Raw genomic sequence first — 19,623 nt, 5'->3', positions numbered from 1 at the left:
TTATAGAATGCATCTTAGGCTACGTTCACATCTGCATCATCAAAGAGTTTGTCAAAAATAGGGGAGAGAAAAGTCCTACATGCAGGACTTTTTGTCTCCTCTAAGACTGGTCTCCTGAACTGAAACCTAACTGATCCCATTATAGTCAATGGCTGTCCGTTTTGTGTCGAATCTCGGCACTTCCGTTATTTTTGTTCTTCTGTTCCTATAACAGAGCAGAAGGACACATATGGCACTAATATGAAAGAACCCTAAGGCATGTGCAGTCCGTGAAATGTGGTCTGTGCGACCGCCAACATTTGCCGGACTGATTGCGGCTCATGTGAGCCGAACTCACTGCAGCATAGAGATCTCCGAATCTGGGAGTTCCAGCCCAAGAGCCAGTGCACTGTCCTGTACTCGCAGCATCATCTGTGTATAGGGCAATACCACGGTTGGTCTGATGGTCATGGCCATGTGAAAGCAGCCTAATGTGTTTTATATACTGATGCTTATGCCTCTGGCGTTAGCTTTTGACCCATAAGGTATCACCAGCTACAACCCGTAGTCTAAAGGTGGCCATAAACATGACATAGAAGTTGGTTGAACAACCATTGAGTCCATATTGCCCATTACAGTCATTCAAACTTCATGTAAATGGGAGTGAGCTGCACCTAGGCCATGTGACCAATAAATCAGACGTCACATGACCTAGAAAGAGGCCTAAGCACTCACGAAGCCTCTTCATACAGCTGATCGGCAGGGGTGCTGGGCGCCAGACCCCCACCGATCACATACTGATGACCTATCCTGAGGTTAGATCATCTGTATAAGGCTACTTTCACATATTCATTGTGCATTCCGATTTTGAGACCCAACAGAGTATCTCAAAACCATGGCAAAACGCTCCAGTTTTGTTCCCATTCATTGTCCATGGGCCAAAGAATAACCTCAGATGCATCCGTCCAGACAGTTTTTGACTGGAACAGAAACGCTGCAATCCTCAGTTTGTGTCTGGTTGCGGGAAACGAACAACCGAATCCGGCACTATAAAACAATTAACAATGGCCGCTGATCTTTTGTGTTTTTCAGGTCCGAACAAAAAATGAGATCCGCGGCCGCCCTTGACTTAGAAGAATGTTTCGTTTTTTTGCAGTTCGGTTCTACAACAACGTTGGCATCTCTGATGGCTATTAAATTGTAGCTGATGCGTTTGAGCTCCAGTTTTGAGATATCCAGGCTTCAAAGAAACCGGAATGTCAAATGCCTAAAAAAAGCTAAAATCACTCGGACACAACCCTTTAAATTTAATTCGGCAAATGGTCCATTTTTATTAATTTTAGACTCGTGTGTGGGCATCTTATACCTTTCCTTGAACAGCCTATTTTTTATTTTTTTTGAGATATCCCACAATGATAGTCTGATCACAGGAAGGCCTGCTGCTGCGGCCAACAGCCATTCGCTGTAACCCATGGGGTAACCCCTCAGCGACACCACCGGGAAAAATGAAGCATTTTAATGCTCCCATTACCATCAATAGGTTTTCCCTGTAATACATGGATATTCCATGTCATCCAGAGCTAGGGAATGCTCTTCATAGCCACTTTCCGCTCTGGTTATATTAGATTTGGATACTGAATTACTACTAATAGGTTTCCTAAACCAAATCATTGAGGCCGGGTTCAGATCACTGTTTTTCCGTTCTTCTGATTAGTTAAAAGAACATGAAAAATTAAAAAATAAAAGATTCTTAATTTTGAGCATCATTTTGCATCCATTTTTGTCAGGTTCCATCAGAGATCCCTTATTTTAGATGGGAGAAAAAGTCTTTTGTGGAGGAAGCAAACAGATACGAAACTGAGCACAACAGATGCTCAAAATAAAGGATCCAGTTTTATTTTTCTGTTCTTCTGACAGATCAGAAAGCAAAACCGTGATGTGACCCCGGCTCAACCATGCTGCTGAGAGGATTGGACATCTCTGTTCAGCCTCCGCTTTGAGCACCTAGGGAATTGTAGAATATTTGTACTTGGCGTTTGGGCACATCTGCGCTGGACACTCCATTTTTGCAGTGAGCATACATTTGTATTTTTTTACTTTTCTTTGCAAATAACCATAATTGTTCAGTATTTGGAATCATTTGGTTTGACCACATTTAATGAAGAGAGTTGGTCAGTCAGACTCGTGATTAAAGAATGCGATTTGTGCATTTTTATTCAAGTTTTTAGATATATTTTCCAACATCTCCCCAATTCTAAACAATTTTTTCTAATTTTTAATGCAAAATGTCCACTCGTCCAAAGGACAATTTAATACCTGAGCACAAAATCTAAGTTTCAATTTGTCAAAGCCAAAACCATCAATCCCTTGCTGTGGGGCATACTGTTTTTATTTTTTACTCATGGACCATGGATGATGGATGTCCTGCTATTTCAGGATTAGAAACTAGTACATACAACATTTACTAAAAATGTATGGCAAACCATGGTTCCAACCCTGGATATGGTGTAGGATATTTACAAAGTGGGTGAAAATCCAAGAATTAAGATTAGCTTTCTCTCATTCTCCCCCAGCACCATGAGCTCTCGGCACTCAGGAAGTCCTGTTGTTTTCACTAGTGCCAGAAGTTCACCCAAAGAAGAGTCTCATTCTGCCACTTCCCCACAGCTCGCACCTTCTTTCTCCTCCTCCTCCTCCTCCTCCTCCCCTTCTGGTCCTAGGACTTTCTACCCTCGCCAGGGTGCTACCAGCAAGTACCTGATTGGATGGAAAAAACCTGAAGGGACTATAAACTCTGTGGGCTTTATGGATTCAAGAAAGTAAGAGCCCTTTATGTTCTGCTCGTAATTTACAGTAGTGATGCCCTATTAGCTTGGAACGTGTTCTGAGGTTTTAGACGCTCTACTCTATGTTCAGCATTGGAGAATACCGCTAGACAGCTTGTGCTTCTCTTGCGACTTTTTAGGGATTTCTTTTTTTTCCTGCATGTTTTGTAGTCTTACATAATAACAACTAAAGCTCACACAGCGCTTTACACACACGACACAGCTGAGATCAGGTTTCTTCCTCGCAGGTCTTCATGCATGATTTTGTGGTGCTCATTACAAACGTAGATCTCATTCTCCTTTTCCCTGCTTTCCTCCATATCTTTCCTCATTCCTGGTGTTAAATAATACAGAGTCCCAGCCTAAGCCAGTCTTTAATTTTTAAAGTCCATCTTCCTGAACTGTTTCTGTTTCCTTCAATGAAAGAAGACACCAGATTGATTGTGCGGAGATGCCACCCGCGAGGCTACGTGCATCGATAAGGGATCTGCAGGCTTCTCCAAAGAGGGTTTCCACTGTTCAAGAGGATCTTAAGAAGTTTATTGATATGGAAGAATCATCTACCCGATCAGAGAAACCTTTAAAGGTACACATAATGCATGTGGAAATTACGTAAATGCTGCAAAGTAACCTGTGTTCTTTTGGTTCCTTCTGTCCACCTATTATGTGTTCAGTGTTGGTGGATGCCTATTCCGAGTGGCTCAGTACCACTGCCTGAATCCTCTTATACATGTGCAGTGGAGTCATACCTGGTCTTCTGCAGGCCAGCCAATAAGAATAGAAGCGGCTACCCCACCGGCACTTAACACACATGTTCTCAAAGGGACTTGAACACCAGGGGACATCATAGGTATGGAACAGCAATACCTAAACAACACATTTTTAAAGAAATTGTTATATTTTGCTTTATTTAACAAGAATTGACTCCTTTCGCAAAAGAAGGCTTCAGCAAACAAGGTTGAAATACAAACAAAATGTATTAACATGTTACAACGTATCTATAAAACAGATCGGTAATATTTAGGATTATGGATGGAAAATGACGTGAATGTAATTGGTGCTTTCTTACTTTAGCCTTGGCAAAGCATTTTTAAGAATACTGAAGTCAATTGAGAATTTTATGACGGGTTCCGGCTCATTAGAAAACTGGTAAATGTTGTGAAGGTTCCGGACATGGAGCTCACAGTTGAGGAGCATTAGGCTAGCTTCTAGGGATGAGCGAACCCGACGTTCTCAGGTTCGGCGTTTGGGCACTTTAAGGAATTAGCACGGAATTCTATGACAGAATGCAAAACGGAAACCATTATGAGATATTGCGTTTTGCATTCCATCATGATAGAAGTCTATGGGGCAGCATAACGGATTAGTCTGGTTTCCGTTATGCAGTTGTCAGAATTATTCCACCGTCCAAACATGAAAACGTCAGGTTCGCTCATCCCTACTAGCTTACATCTACAGCATAATTCTATATTTTTTTTTTTTTCAGCATAGCAGCGTACCTCTTGTGCCCTGATGGATTCCATTGACCATAATGGGTTCCTTCGGGTTTCAAGCTTTTTTTTTTTTTTTTTTTTTTTTTCTGCTGCCAGAATCTGCGACAGAATCCCATGCTGCAGATGTGAATCCGGCCTATGCCCATTTAATAGTGGCATATTTATTGCAGGTTTTCCATGTCAATTTCACTCTGGAAGTCAGTGACAAAATACTGTGAAAGGGATTTGGAAAACCTCCTTTACACAGTTTAGATAATGCCAGCCTATGGCTTCCTTCACTACATTCTTTTCAGGTTAAAGCACCATGGGTTTGATTTATGATAGACCTGTGGTGTACGCCAGTCTATGATAACCCCGTGCGCTGCTGGAGGGTACTCCTTATTTAGGATGCGATGTACACCTCATCATAAATTAGGTGCAGCCTCCGGCAATCCGTGTGCCAGAGTGAATTCAAAAAAGAGAAATCGTATCTGCCCTTTATACTTTCCTTTTATGTTCCATAAAAAACTCCATGCAGAAACCTGACCATGTGGCTGTTCTCTAATACATTTTTCGCGAGATACTATTCTTATGGAAATCAACAACTTTTCTAACAGTACAGTACATCTTAATTTAATCCAGAATGTAGTGATGCCTTACGTTAATGGGATTGTGCCAAGTATTAAAATGATCCCCTATCCACAGGATAATGAATAACTGACTCATTGGTGGTGGTCTGGACCCCCACGATCAGTTAGGTATTCCCTATCCACTGGATAGAAGATAACTTTAATACTTGGTAGTACAATCCCTTTAAAGGGATTATCTCATGAAAAGTATCCACAGGATAGGTGATAAATACCAGACTTTGGAAGTTCTGACTACTGGGATTCTCAACGATCCAGAGAACGAAAGGCCCCCGAGTACCCTCTCTCAGTGGAGCAGTAGTGTGCATGTCAGTCCATTGCTCTCTTTACTTGTATGGGACTGACAAAGACGACACTCAATGCAGCAATGCACCAAAATGCACACTACTGCTCCATTTTGAGAGTGGACTTGAGGACCCGCCATTCTCAGGATCACTGGAAGTCCCAGCGTTCAGAACACCCACAATCTGATATTTATTACTTATACTGTGGAAAAGACTAAAAATACTTTTCATGGGATAACTCCTTTTTAAAAGGGTTTTTCCAGCTTCTCAATACTGATGATCTATCCTTTGGAGGGGTCAATAATATCAGATCTAAGGTTGTCAACATACCAAAGTTTTTCGATACCAAGAAAAAGTATTGTGATACTCTATACCAGGCATCCTCAAACTGCGGCCCTCCAGCTGTTGTAAAACTACAACTCCCACAATGCCCTGCTGTAGGCTGATACCTGTAGGCTGTTCGGGCATGCTGGGAGTTGTAGTTTTGCAACAGCTGGAGGGCCGCAGTTTGAGGATGCCTGCTCTTTACCATGCAAAAAAACCCACAAAAAAGTACCCAAATATTAACCTCATTTTGCCGGCTCAATACGATTATGGCAATACCAAACTTATATAGTATAGTTTTTATTTAGTTTTATTACTTATAAACCTGACTTATTTTTGGTCTACAGAGCTCTATGGGGGCTAGTTTTTTGCAGGACGAACTGTAGTATTTATTGGTACCAATTTTGCGTTACATACAACTTTTTGATCACTGTCGTTCAACATTTTTTTTTGGGGGGGGGAACAAAGTGATTAAAAATGGCAAACAACGTTTTTATTTTTCCCTTACGGAGTATACTATGCAGGAACATTTAATATTTTAGTAGTTCGGACTGTGGTTTAAACTTTTAATATTTTTGTGTTTTTTTCTTTTTTTAATCTTTTGAATCCTTGTCCCATTCACCCTAATAGAGATCTATTATGGTGAATTGGGTTTTGACACACTCCCCTCTGAGCTCTGCTTCGTGCACAGCTTAGCAGCAAGCTTTCCATGGTAGGCCTGGGAACCTTCTGCAGCTCCCAGTCTGCTATGGTAACCGATTGGAGGCCTGCAGTTTCACTGCGGGGGCTCTAACCTCATAGATGCCTCAATCTCAGTTGAATGCGACATCTGAGAGGTTAATGTGCCTCAAATTAATAACTGTGTACACAGCATGAGCCACATACCTATAAAACTGCAGGACACCTCCTGCAGAAAAACCTTCCGGGATGTGGAAAAGTTAAAGGACCTTTGATGATGTAATTGCCATGTGATCATTAACAATTGGATGTTATTGGTCACATGGCAATGACATCAAAGTTCCTTTAACTTATCAGCTTCCAGCACCGCGAGGACACAATGAGTTTTCTTTCCCCCTGACACTCCGCCATTGGGTCCTTCAGCTCTTTCGTTGGTGGCAGTGGCCCGCTGAGTTGCAGTGAGGAGGGAGGGACTCTCTCTCTCCTCCTCCACTGTGCGGCCGCTTATGAGAAGACGCGCGCTTTGTTCTCTGATAGGGACTGATACAATAGCGCAGCTTAGTATCCGAAAAATGTGAATCCTGTTATCATATTGAACCGGGCATCAAAAAATTATTGAGACTTCGATACCCAGTGCAACCCTAATCAGATCAGCTGTTCAATGGATTAGCAGTGCCAGCTTTGCCATCCAGTTAAGAAAATGGATAGGAATCAAACTAGACAGCTACACTTTTTGCCTATGTTTTTATTGAAGTCTAGGTATCCCATAAATGCATCTATGTTTGTAATGTTTTTGGGTAAAAACGTATAGCTTTAAAGGGAATGTCAGCTCCAAAACACCCACAAAGTAGAGTAAGTAGGGTTTAGTGCGAGAGACGCTAAGTCCGGTTATGTCATTTTTATCTTCATACTCCCTTCCATTCTGACTCTGCTCCCACAAACCAGCAGTAAAATGCATTGAGAGGACTCCCGTACTCATGCACCTAATGGAGAAGACTCGGAGGCATTTTACTGCTGATCGGTGGAAGCAGATAAATAATAAAGTGGTGTCAGAAACATAGAATGTGTCGGCAGATAAGAACCATTTGGCCCATCTAGTCTGCCCAATATACTGAAGTACTATGGATAGTCCTCTGGCCCTATCTTATATGAAGGATGGCCTTATGCCTATCCCATGCATGCTTAAACTCCTCCACTGTATTTGCAGCTGCCACTTCTGCAGGAAGGCTATTCCATGCATCCACTACTCTCTCAGTAAAGTAATACTTCCTGATATTACTTTTAAACCTTTGCCCCTCTAATTTAAAGCTATGTCCTCTTGTAGCAGTTTTTCTACTTTTAAATATTCTCTCCTCTTTTACCTTGTTGATTCCCTTTATGTATTTAAAAGTTTCTATCATATCCCCTCGGTCTCGTCTTTCTTCCAAGCTATACATGTTGAGGTCCTTTAATCTTTCCTGGTAAGTTTTATCCTACAATCCATGTACCAGTTTAGTAGCTCTTCTTTGAACTCTCTCCAAAGTATCAATATCCTTCTGGAGATATGGTCTCCAGTACTGAGCACAATACTCCAGATGAGGTCTCACTAGTGCTCTGTAGAGCGGCATGAGCACCTCCCTCTTTCTACTAGTAATGCCTCTCCCTATACACCCAAGCATTCTGCTAGCATTTCCTGCTGCTCTATGACATTGTCTGCCTACCTTTAAGTCTTCTGAAATAATGACCCCTAAATCCCTTTCCTCAGATACTGGGGTTAGGACTGTATCACTGATTTTATATTCTGCTCTTGGGTTTTTACGCCCCAGGTGCATTATCTTGCACTTATCAACATTAAATTTTAGTTGCCAGATTTTTGACCATTCCTCTAGTTTTCCTAAATCCTCCTCCATTTGGTGTATCCCTCCAGGAACATCAACCCTGTTACATATCTTTGTGAATATGAAGATAAAAACATGTGTCTATTCTTTAAAACAGCTTACACCTGGGACTAAATGTCTGTGATCGGCAATGAAGCCAATCACAGACATTTCACCCCTCAGATGCCATGGTCATTTGTAAACATGGCAACTGATGCAGCCTTCCCAGGAGCATAGCGCCCCCAGGGCCCAAACGGCTCCTCCGCACTGAGATTAGGGGAGTTGTTCGTTCCTTGTGCATCAGTCCCTCCGAAGGATCCAATGCTACCACAACAGTAGTTCCTATGGAGGCGTGCAGGAGGCCTCTGTTAAAATCCTCTAAGGGGACTTAAAATATGTGGTTGAAAAGGGTAAAATTTTGAAAAATTGTAGAAACAAAATTATAATCAAATGCCTTCCTCCATAATAAAAAAAAAAAATAACGATCACTTGCACTGCCACATCCCAAAATGACAGTACTGTTAAAATATAAATGTATTTATCCCATACATTGTACACCGTAACACGTATAAAATCAAAATGGCTGATTCACCGCTTTTTCAGCACTTCATCACGCAAACAAAGTGAGCCCTCATTCAGCTCCATAGATATAACTATAAAAAAACTTATAGGGGTCAGGATGCAATGAAAAAATATATTTTCCAAATTTTTATTTTTTTATATTAAAATACAAGAAAAACTGTATAAATGTGCTATTGCTGTAATCATACTGTCCCATAGAATAAAGGCAACAGGTCAGTCTTACCACAGTGGGATAGCTGTAAAAATGAGACCCATAAAAGTTACTATGGTGGAATTTTTTATTTTTTTTGTTTGTTTTAGTTTTTTTCCAATTTCACCCCATTTGGAATTTTTTTGCCAGTTTTCCTCTACATCATATACAATATTAAATAGTACCATTAGAAAGTCCAACCTGCATCTGACTGGAGATAATTTACACTGGATGAGTAAAAATTGGGTGATCCATGCGCTACATTCAACTCATTCCTCTCACTCTAGAGGTGTGAAGCATGATTGTGCATAGTAGTATTAGGTATGAACACTTGCAGGAATGTGTGGACGCAGATGGCAGGTATGTGTGTGTTGTGTGTAAGGTGGATGGAATACAAGTGGTGCTCGTGTCCGTGCCCCCACCATTTGCTTCCTCATTGATGAGAGAGGTTATGGACTTTGTGGCGGACTTCCCTGGGTTGCCGTGGTTACTGGTTGGGGACTTCAATTGCACGCTAAATGACTCCCTGGATAGATGTCGGGTGGAAGGAGCAGGAGGTTTACCGGGGAGCAGGGCTCTCAGAAATATTATGTGTGAAATAGAGGTACATGATGTATGGAGATTGCGTAACCCTGATAAGCGGGAATTCTCGTGTAGATCAGCCACGCATCATTCGCTATCGCGTATTGATATGGCCCTTGTTAATGATATAATGCTGCCACTGGTTAAAGATGTTGTCTATCATCCTCGGTCGCTGTCTGACCACTCTCTGATGCAGATTGACTTGTGTCTGGGGGTGCTCAGACAGGGACCTAGGCTGTGGAAGTGTAACTCACATTGGCTGAATGTGTTGGATGATTTGTCTGGGATCTCTCTGGAGATTAAAGAATTTTTTGCTATTAATACAGGGACGGCTTCAATACCGGGGGTCTGGGACGCCATGAAAGCATTCCTGAGTGGAGTCTTGATGAAAGAAATTAGCAAGCACAAATCTAGGTCTAGGGAGGCGGATGTTAAGGCGCATGTCCTAGTGGCTGAGGCTGAGAGAGTGTTTGGTAGCTCCCCCACCCTGATTAACAGTGAGGCGCTGGCGGTAGCCCAGGAGCAGCTGAGGTGTCATTTAGTGCAGGCCGCAGAGAGAAAGAGGAGTTTTTATCGTCAGAGATCCTTTGCAGAGGGTGGGACACCTGTTGTCGGTGGTTTCCCAGGCCCAGAGAGGCTCCTCATGTATTCAGGAATTGAAAGATATCTTGGGGAACAGTAGTCAGGACACAAAAGGAATATTAGATATTCTAAAAAGTTTTTATGTATCTCTATATTCTTCCACTGGTTTTAGCTCTGAAGAGGCATTGAATGATTTTTTAGGGGAGGCACAGTTAGCGGCGCTGTCAGAGGAGGATAGAGAAAGGCTGGAGGAGCCAATTACACTTGAGGAACTGGAAGCCGCGCTTGGGGATATGGCGAACGGTAAGGCGCCTGGAGCCGATGGACTACCAGTAGAGGTATATAAAAAGTTGCAGGGGATACTACTCAGGGCCACTGAGGAAGGGGCTTGAGACCCCGAAACGCGTCTGGCGGTGTCTAGAGTAAGCGTTGATCTACACACGAGCAAAGAAAAAGCGAGAAAGCCGGCAAAGAAAAGAAAGAGTTACGTAACTAAAAGCATAGAGTGGACGCTGACGCACAAGTTACACGTCACACGAGCTTGCATCCGGTCCCCTTGGAAACCAGGTCACGTGGGACGCCGCGTACAGGCAGCAGCACACCACGTGGGACGCTGCGGGTGTGCGGCCTCCTGGAACAACGCTACAACAGCGGTGAAGGGTAAGACCGGGCTCGGTTTGGAGCACTTTACCTCATAACAGCATTTTCAAGTTCTTGACTGTCAGCTCCTAAGTGTGGGCATGAGATTGAGAGGGCATTGGAACAAACAGTAGATGTGAATATATACATCTGCCCCACTTACTTGCGGGACACTATCACCTTTAGCTTGAAGGTGCCGGACTTTAGCTATCAATTGTTTGGTTAGCACTGCCGATTGTGGACAACAGTATATATTGCTTTACAGAGCCATCCTGCGAATTGAGTGTGCAGTTTAATTGATTGGAACATATTCAATGATGTACCATATTTTATGTATGTTTTAGGGGAGTAATCTTAATTTAAATTTTATTAAATTGTATTATTATCATCCCTCAGAGTGTTGTCATTTGAAGTGTGCCCCCCCCCACACCTGGTTTTTTCTAGACACTTCCTGAATTACTTAAGGTGCTTGAGCACTCATTGGAGGCAGGTTCGCTACCACATTCGATGCAGGAAGCTATTATTGTGGTTATACCTAAACCTGGGAAGGATCCTAAAAATCCGGATTCCTACAGACCAATTTCGCTTCTTACGGCCGATGTTAAGCTCCTGGCGAAGGTGTTGGCGAACAGGTTGTCCAAGGTGATCCTGAATATCGTGCATCCGGACCAGACGGGGTTTATGCCTGGGAAATCGACAGCTATTAATCTCCGTAGGTTGTATACTAGTTTGAGTATTCCGGCAGATAATAGTGGAGATAGGGCTTTGCTTGCTCTCGACGCCGCCAAGGCGTTTGATAGTGTGGAGTGGAGTTATCTGAGGGGGGTCTTGAGAATCATGGGCTTTGGAGAGCGGTTCATTCAGTGGGTAAAGGTCCTGTATTCTAGTCCCAAGGCGAGAATCAGAGCCAATGGAGGGTTGTCGGACCGTTTCGCCCTGACCAGGGACACCAGACAGGGATGCCCTTTGTCGCCCTTATTATTTGCTCTTGCAATAGAGCCGCTTGCGGCACACATTCGCTTGTCAACGAATATAAAGGGATTTAAATATGGTGGGCTGCACAACAAAGTGGCTATGTACGCAGAGGACACTCTGCTTTTTATGGGTGATACTGGGGCGTCCCTGGATGCGGCCATGGCATTGATTGACAGATTTGGTGGCTTTTCTGGTCTTCGGATAAATTGGCAAAAATCCTCTTTGATGCCAATTGATGGGCAGGCCCTGTCAGGTAGACAGGCAGATAGTTTGGTTCCTTGGGTGGATAAATGTAAATACTTGGGACTGTTTATAACACCTAGAATTTCAGATTTTGAGGTCCTCAATCTGTCCCCGTTGCTGGCTACTTTCAGGCTAAAGGTGAGGTCATGGTGTAGGCTCTTTCTCTCTGTGGTAGGTAGAGTGAACCTTTTAAAAATGGTTATGATGCCTCAGCTGCTCTACATATTGAATAATGCTCCCGTATGGATCCCCCTAGATAGATTTAAGAAAATTCACTCTATATTTAGGGATCTTATTTGGAAGTATGGTCAGGCTAGGATTAAACTAGAGACATTGCAGTACGCCAAGTCTGAAGGAGGCCTGGCTGTTCCTAATGCATTGATTTACTTTTTGGCTTCCCAGTGTCAGCATTTCAAGGGATGGATTAGTTTCCAGGTGCCGGATATGACTGGGCAGATATTGCAGCATTGGTTGGGTAGTCGGGACCTCATGGGTATTCTGGAAGGGTCAGGTATGCATGCTGAGAGGGGAAAACTTCCTCTTATCGAACTCATGAAAAAGATTTGGGCAAGGGTGAAGCAACTGAGAGGTGTAGGTGGAATCAGTGAGCTCTCCCCTATTAGAAATAATCACCTATTGCCTGAATTCTTTAACATGTCTGGACTTGGAAGTTGGGAAACTCAGGGAGTGATGAGAATTGGCCAATTAATTGAGGGCAAGATATGTAAGTCATTTCAGATCCTGCAGCAGGAATTTAATATCCCTAAGGGATGGTTTTATAAATATCTTCAGGTGAGACATGCCCTTGAGGTCACGCTGCGGAAAGGATGTGTGATAGCACAAATGGAGGTGGTTCATAAGCTTGTCCTTCTGACAGGGGGGGGGGGAAAGAGGGCTGATATCGCAGGTATACGCTCTTTTACTTGGTAAATTTTTAGAGGGGTTTCCGCTCTCAAGAATGAAGAAATGGGAGGCTGACTTGGGAGATATGTCTAAGGATGAGTGGGAGGATATACTGGAAGGTGTCCCCAGGGTGTCCTTGAGTGAACAGGGTAAATTGTCCCAATTATTTATCATACATAGAGTATCCAAAACGCCGGTGTTCCTAAAAAAAAAGTTGGAGTGAGATCTGATGACAGATGTCCGAAATGTATGGAAGATGGTGCGGATTTGCTACATATGTTGTGGTCTTGTCCAGTAATTGGGAAATATTGGGATGATGTAAGGAATATGATTAATAGTAAAATGACGTTGAAAATTCAAAATGACCCTAAGGTGTGCGTATTGGGTTATGTGTCTGAGATTGGAGGGAATGAATCGGTCAAGGTGGCAGTGGGAAGGTTGTTGTATGTGGCCAGGAAGCTGGTGGCTATGAGATGGATCCAGGGGAGTCCGCCTACATTGGATGAGTTTGAGAGGAAGGTGCATGATATGTTGATATTGGAGAAAGGGGTGTTTGTGAAAAGGGGGTGTCCACAGAAGTTTGACAAACTATGGAGTGATTGGTTATCTCATACTCATGTGGTTATATAGGCTCAGATAGATACAAGACTAGTTTACAGGGCGGGGGTGGGTGTTGTGATGGGGGGGGGGGGGATGGGAGGGGTTCTGGGAGGGTCTAGACATTTATAATTCCTGGTTTCTATGGTTTCCGTATGAGTATATATTACATGCAGATACTTGATTTATAAGTGTGTTGGTACTGATGTGATACTGATGTACACTAATTCCATAACGTGGATAAAGTAAGAAAAGACATTGTATTGATCTGTGAACTTTTGTCTTTAGTGGTTTAATAAAAACGATTTGATTTAAAAAAAAAAAGAAAGTCCAACCTGTCCCGCAAAAATCAAGCCCCCATACAGCTATGTGAATGGAAAAATAAAAAAGTTTTATGGCTCCTGGAAGGAGTAAAAAATGAAAACGGAAAATTGCCTCATCCTCTAAGGGTTCAAAAGCTCCTTTAAAAGTATATTTATCTTTTTACCCTGACGAATAACCTACGGGTGAGGCTAAGGTATTTACTTTTATTATCTTGCATTATTATTATTTTTATTATGTGACACTGGATTTAGATTACTTCTGCTGATGTATTAAGCTTTGCAATATTTAATAAAGTAAACAAATAAAAAATAAAATTCTGAATTTTTCCCATTTCCATAAATGTCAAAATGCTGTCCAGGTCTGAACTCAACAGATTTTCAGTATTTGCAATCACACAGAGTGTGCAAGGCACCGTACAGGAAAATAGCCCCCCATGGTGCTCGGAGCACTTTATAGCGGTCCTTCCAGGGCACACAGTTTCCATGGCAGCAGTGAACCATATACTCCTCCTCTTTGTGTAAAGCTAAAAAAAATGCATTGGGAAATAGCAATTTTTATATTTTTTTTAAAGATCTCGGCAAGCTGCCATTTTTTTTGCTTTGCATTACAGAAGTGTCTGAACATGGCGCTATATGTTACAGTATCGCTTTGGCTTCGTTTTTTCACGGCCTCCCTTTTTGCTTGCTTTCTGTCTCCCTATCTAATTTTTATGACACAGTTCTAAGAAGATGGCCCTTTGGGTACTTCCTTGTCATGTTTCATTTCAGGGTTTTATCCTGAAGGATCTTCTAAACATGTCTAGCAGTAAACAGAATGTAATGTGTGACCGAGCAGACACGAAGCATTGGGAATGCAGGCTCCTCACACCGAGGCTTTATTATCTGCCTCTGTATTGTGTGCCAATTACTGGATAATCTTTTTCTTGCTGATTAGTTTAGTAGTCTGTAATTTTTAATCATTCCGTCCTTGCTGTAATGGAAATCCGCCCTCCATGCACTGTCTTCCTGGAGAGCTTGTGATGGGCTTGTGCTTATACACAGCAGACAATCTAAAGAAGCCGAGCTGCAGAAGGAGGGATCAAATAATAAGACAGTAGGTGGGTTCCAGACTACCGCAGACTGTATGCACAGATCTGTTGTTCTAGACCCATTAAAATAGGCAAATGTGCAATTCTTTGGCATCTGTGAGTGGTGTAAATGACGTTATAAATCAGAAACCCAGAAATGGGCAATCGGGGTTCCTATACCGAGTCCATAGGGATACATAGTTGGTATTGCTGCTGCGCTGTAGCTGAATATTGCGGCGGGGCATGGGAGCCAAGAATTCCTTGCCCTGCTGCCCCAGCGCAGGCGTTCGCTCAGCAGCACTGGGGAGAAGGAAGCAGTCTCTCCCTCCCCCCTGTGCCGCTGCTGCCGCCAATAAGAAGAGAGAGGGGCGGAGGAGGGGAGGGGTTGTGGCCACTGCTCCACCAATGATGTTAACTCGCCCATTAATTAAAATACAGGAGGCTATGTGATTCTATGTGCGGCACCTGAGGGGTTAACTGCTGCGGATAGCAGCTACCTGCGATAGAGGTTGGGTGCCGGCCATGTGATTCTGCAGCCGGCACCCAACCTCTATGACAGGGCGCTGCGATCCGCGGCATGTAACCCCTCCTGTATTTGAATTAATGGGTAAGTTAACATCATTGGTGGCACAGTGTAGCAACCCCCCCCCCCCCCAAGTATTAGTCATTGGTGGCAGTGGCCACAGGGTCCCCTCCCCTCCTCCTCACTCCTCAGTTGCAGTTTCCATCGGAGCCCCATCTGTGTAATCCTGGGGCTCCAATCGTTTACCATGGCAGCCATGACGCTACTGAAGCCCTGGCTGCCATGGTCAGCTCCCTGCTGCTGTGTGTACTATGCACAGGGCAGCAGGGACAGTGTGAGATCCTATTCACCCTGATAAAGCTCTGTTAGGTGAATAGGACAAGGGATTAAAAGATCACAGGTTGTAGCCCTTAAGGTGGGAAATAGTTATTAAATAAAAAAGAAAGAAAAGTAAAAAACACAAACACCAAAATATTAAGCATAAATCGCCTTCTTTCCCAGTTTTACTTATAAAATATATAAACAATAAATAAACATATTACATATCACCACTTCCGAAAAGTCCAAACTATTAAAAAATATCTCCTATGCGGTGAACGTCGTAAAAAAAAAAAAATAACAGTGTCACCTTGTCCCCCCAAAAAATAGGATAGGACTGATCTTTTTCTATAATAGAAACCATGAGCTGGTGCCAGGTTGAAGCAGGTTGAAGTTTTTTGACTTCATTGTCTCATTTTCCCATGCACTTGGTATTATTTAGCTCTTTCGTGGAGCAGAAGAGGTCCGTCTTTTCTCCCTGATGACAGCTGGATAGGAAACAAGAAAGCAGCTGAATCAGTAAACAGTTGACTTGTGACTCAGAGGAGCTCGCAGCCAGGGGCAGAGCCGCAGAAAACACATCCCGCTGAAGAGTGCGACACACTCAGATGGCTTAGTCACAAATAACTAGGGATGAGCGAACTTCTGTTTTCAAGTTCGGCGTACAAGGTTCGGGTTATCTAAGAATTCCGTTATTGATTCCGCTACCACGGACCATAAGTCATGGCCCGTAGTAGCTGAATCCATAACCGAATTCTTAGTTAACTCGAACCCAAACCGTGTACGCCGACCTTGAAAACAGAAGTTCGCTCAACACTACAGATAAACTAACCAATGTACAATAAGGCTGGGATCCGCATGTGGCCCACCGGTAATTGCTGGCCTGCATCTATACATGAGATTTGTTCCAAATACCTAGAACGGTCATCCTAATACAGAGAGGTTGCGAGGTCTGTAGACATGAATACGACTGTTCGTGGTATGTCTGTTGGGTCACCTAAGACAGTGCTTTCCAACTCCACCCGCGTGGGTTCCCAAACCGGGGCGAATTTAGGCCTAGTGCACATGAGCAAGTGTTGTCCAAGGAAACAAACCCCTGTGATGGCCTCATTTCCAGAACTCGCTGCATCATGGTGATTTATAATGCTTCTAGATCCAGCCCCACTGTGGGTCTGCTGTCTTGTATAAATCACTATGATGCATTGAGTTTAGGTCAGCCAAGCCACAGTCACTCCAGGATATATAGTTTTCTGTGATTTAGTTCACTATTTTCAAGTATAAAGCTGTAAATTCTGCAAAGCCTGCGAGTCCTGCTTCCCCAAACACACAGCGATTGACAGCACTTTGAGCTTTGTATCTTAGATCCAAAGTTGCTTCGCTCCAAACTTCTATTAATGCTGTAAATCTGTGCACAGCATTAAAGTGGACGGACTCCGTCAGGGCAAATCCATGATCACTGAAGTCTGGCGGGACTTTGGTGAATCACTTTGGAGTTTGATTTTTCAACTTGGAAAACAATTTTAAAACTTGTTTCCAAAGTCGGCTTTGGTACCGAGGTACCCAGAACCTGGGTGTAGAAGACTAACAGGCATTCAGGATTCGTGTACACGGCAGTGTCCGTATTTCTGTCTGCAAACAACAGATCCACAAAATACAGATACCTTCCGTGTGCAATCCATATATTTCTCCCTTCTATCCAAAATATTATCGACAAGAATAGGACATGTTCTATCATTTATGGAACGACCGCATGGATCTGCAAAATATATGGATGTGTGCTATCTGCAAAAAAAATGCTGATCGCACACAGTGGGACAATTATGGTCGTGCGCAGGAGGCCATAAACGGCTTTTATATGGAAATGGTGAACTACAAAGCTATATATCCCAGAGCTCAGCCTCTTCTGCCTGTAGATATAGAGGCATTGGAGAACTGAAATATCACCGCCGATAGAGAAGCTATTAGGCATTTCTATATCAATAATAAATCACTTTTTTGATAATTGTTTAAAACATACCGTATATAAGTGGATAGGGAAAAAGTCCCAGCTAGCTTGAGGGGTAGGTGGGGTGCGGGGTGACTGGTGTATGTTCCGCATCACCACATGCCCTATTGGTGGGGGCTAATTTGTATGCTCCCACTGATGGAAGGATAGGGGTGTGGATGTTAACCACTCTCCCAAATGGGAGCCTCCCTACTACAACACGTGGCTGTGGGTAAAGACCTGTTCACACTGGTAAGCAGTCGTAGGCAAATGCTGCATGCGAACTAGTCTGCCACACTATACAGCTGGCACAGGTCAGGCTATGTAGTCTTCGGAGAGGTACACCTACATTTGCCGGAGACCCTGTTATTGTACCTAGTGTTTTAGTTGTGGCCCCCCCCCTTTTGCCTCCAGTCTGCAGTTTATTTTTTATTTCATGTCCCCCTCCCTTTGATAATAGTAACAACTTTTCCATTGGTAGCTATTAATAGTTGCATATGGGGCCAGCACTGGGCTCCAGGTAAAATGATATGCTCCTGGCATTTCTGGAATCATGTGATCCTAGCCTGGTTACATCCCACACTGCACGAGTGAGAATGAATCTATGGTGACCGATTCCTTCTCCTGCATGAGCTGCGGGTTGTAACCAGGCTAGGATCACATGCACAATGTATGGCACGTGTCCTTAGTTCAAGGAGCATATACTGGCCCAGTAGGCAAGTTGAGTACCAATGAAATCAAGAGGGGGGTGGGGACACATTAAATGTAAAAAAAAACAAAAATAAAAGATAGCCCCTTTAATGGAGAGTTTTGATTCAGGAATCTGTCCGATTGGGTTACTGCCATTTAAAGAGTGGTTTTTGCCTTCCCCGGATCACCTGGGGTTTGCAAGTACAGAACAAAAAAGTTGTGCTTGATGAACTTATGCCTTTTTTGCAACCCATTAACTATGTAACTTTTACTCTTTTTTAAAGTCATCTTTCTCTACAACGTCAAGCAAAAGATCCTTGCACAGGACACTTTCTGATGAGAGCATCTACAGCAGTCAGCGCGAGATGGTGTTCATCAATGCTCGAGCTTCACTCCTGGACCAAGCTCTTCCCAACGATGTCCTCTTCAGCAGCACATACCCCTCTCTGAATAAGTCACTGCAAATGCGCAGACCATCATACACTATGGGTATGAAGTCCATACATGGTGAGAAATGTAGAAAGTATTGTATACTAGGATCTCCTCTTGTATCCCAAGATGCAAATATTATACAAAGTGTCTAGTGGGCAAGAGCCCTAATGTAGAGTTTCAGCCTAAACCTTTTCAGAAAAGAAGCCCTAAATCCTCTCTGATTATAGCGATTTTCTTAAGATGTCCTGTGTTCCTTCTATGTGAGGGAAGAGATTAGAAATAGTCTGCTTTTCTATGGGTTAGACCCATTTACTCAACAGGTGTGGAAGCCTTTTTTCATAAGTAGGCCTACCGATAAGCTGTGTCCATAACATTTCTTGAAGTAGAAGCCAGCAAAACATTTACAAAGCGACACGTGGTGGTCTTTCAAATGAATGGATGTCCTGTAGTACCTGGTCCTTGAGAGTGGAGCCCCTTCTTAGTGGCCAGCAGGCAACAGACTTCAAATTGTCAGACGTAACAACAGCGGAGGCAATTTTTAGGTTTTATGATCTTACTGAAAGGTGTTTAAATATTTTAAGGTCATATAACGTTGCTGTTGAAGACAGATCTAAAAGAACATTGTGTGCGTCAGTCATTCGTTCATGTTCAGGCAGTAGCAGGGCATTTTGTGAAAGATAAGTAATAAGTCTTTGTTCATTTGACTGATGTTCAAAAACAATACATATGATCCTTCCTATTTCTAGGAGAGTTTTCTGCCTCAGACACCTCCCTCACAGACATTCATGATCAGAGAAGACAGGCCATGCCTGACCCAGGACTTATGCCCCTTCCAGATGCTGCTTCTGATATAGAGTGGTCAAATTTAGTAGATGCTGCCAAGGCCTTTGAGGGTAAGGTGGTCTAGAAAAGTTAAGATGTATGATAG

General features: G+C 43.1%; 1 protein-coding gene across 6 annotated transcripts in view; it reads left to right on the top strand.

Annotated features, from left to right (window-relative positions):
* SIPA1L1 (signal induced proliferation associated 1 like 1) overlaps positions 1-19,623 on the top strand; it is a 232,494-nt gene that overhangs the window by 198,618 nt on the left and 14,253 nt on the right. For 4 of the 6 annotated variants that reach the window (XM_044272804.1, XM_044272806.1, XM_044272802.1 and 1 more), the window contains 4 exons: positions 2,553-2,798; positions 3,231-3,390; positions 18,548-18,770; positions 19,442-19,588. In XM_044272804.1, coding sequence (XP_044128739.1) covers positions 2,553-2,798; positions 3,231-3,390; positions 18,548-18,770; positions 19,442-19,588 — 776 coding nt within the window. The remainder of the gene's footprint in view (positions 1-2,552; positions 2,799-3,230; positions 3,391-18,547; positions 18,771-19,441; positions 19,589-19,623) is intronic. The other 2 variants (XM_044272805.1, XM_044272807.1) reach the window with 2 other exon arrangements.

Source organism: Bufo gargarizans, chromosome 11 (genome assembly GCF_014858855.1).
Source record: "Bufo gargarizans isolate SCDJY-AF-19 chromosome 11, ASM1485885v1, whole genome shotgun sequence".
NCBI classification, from domain to species: domain Eukaryota; kingdom Metazoa; phylum Chordata; class Amphibia; order Anura; family Bufonidae; genus Bufo; species Bufo gargarizans.
The sequence above is the reverse complement of the archived record's forward strand: the minus strand, read 5'-3'. Positions and strand labels throughout refer to the sequence as shown.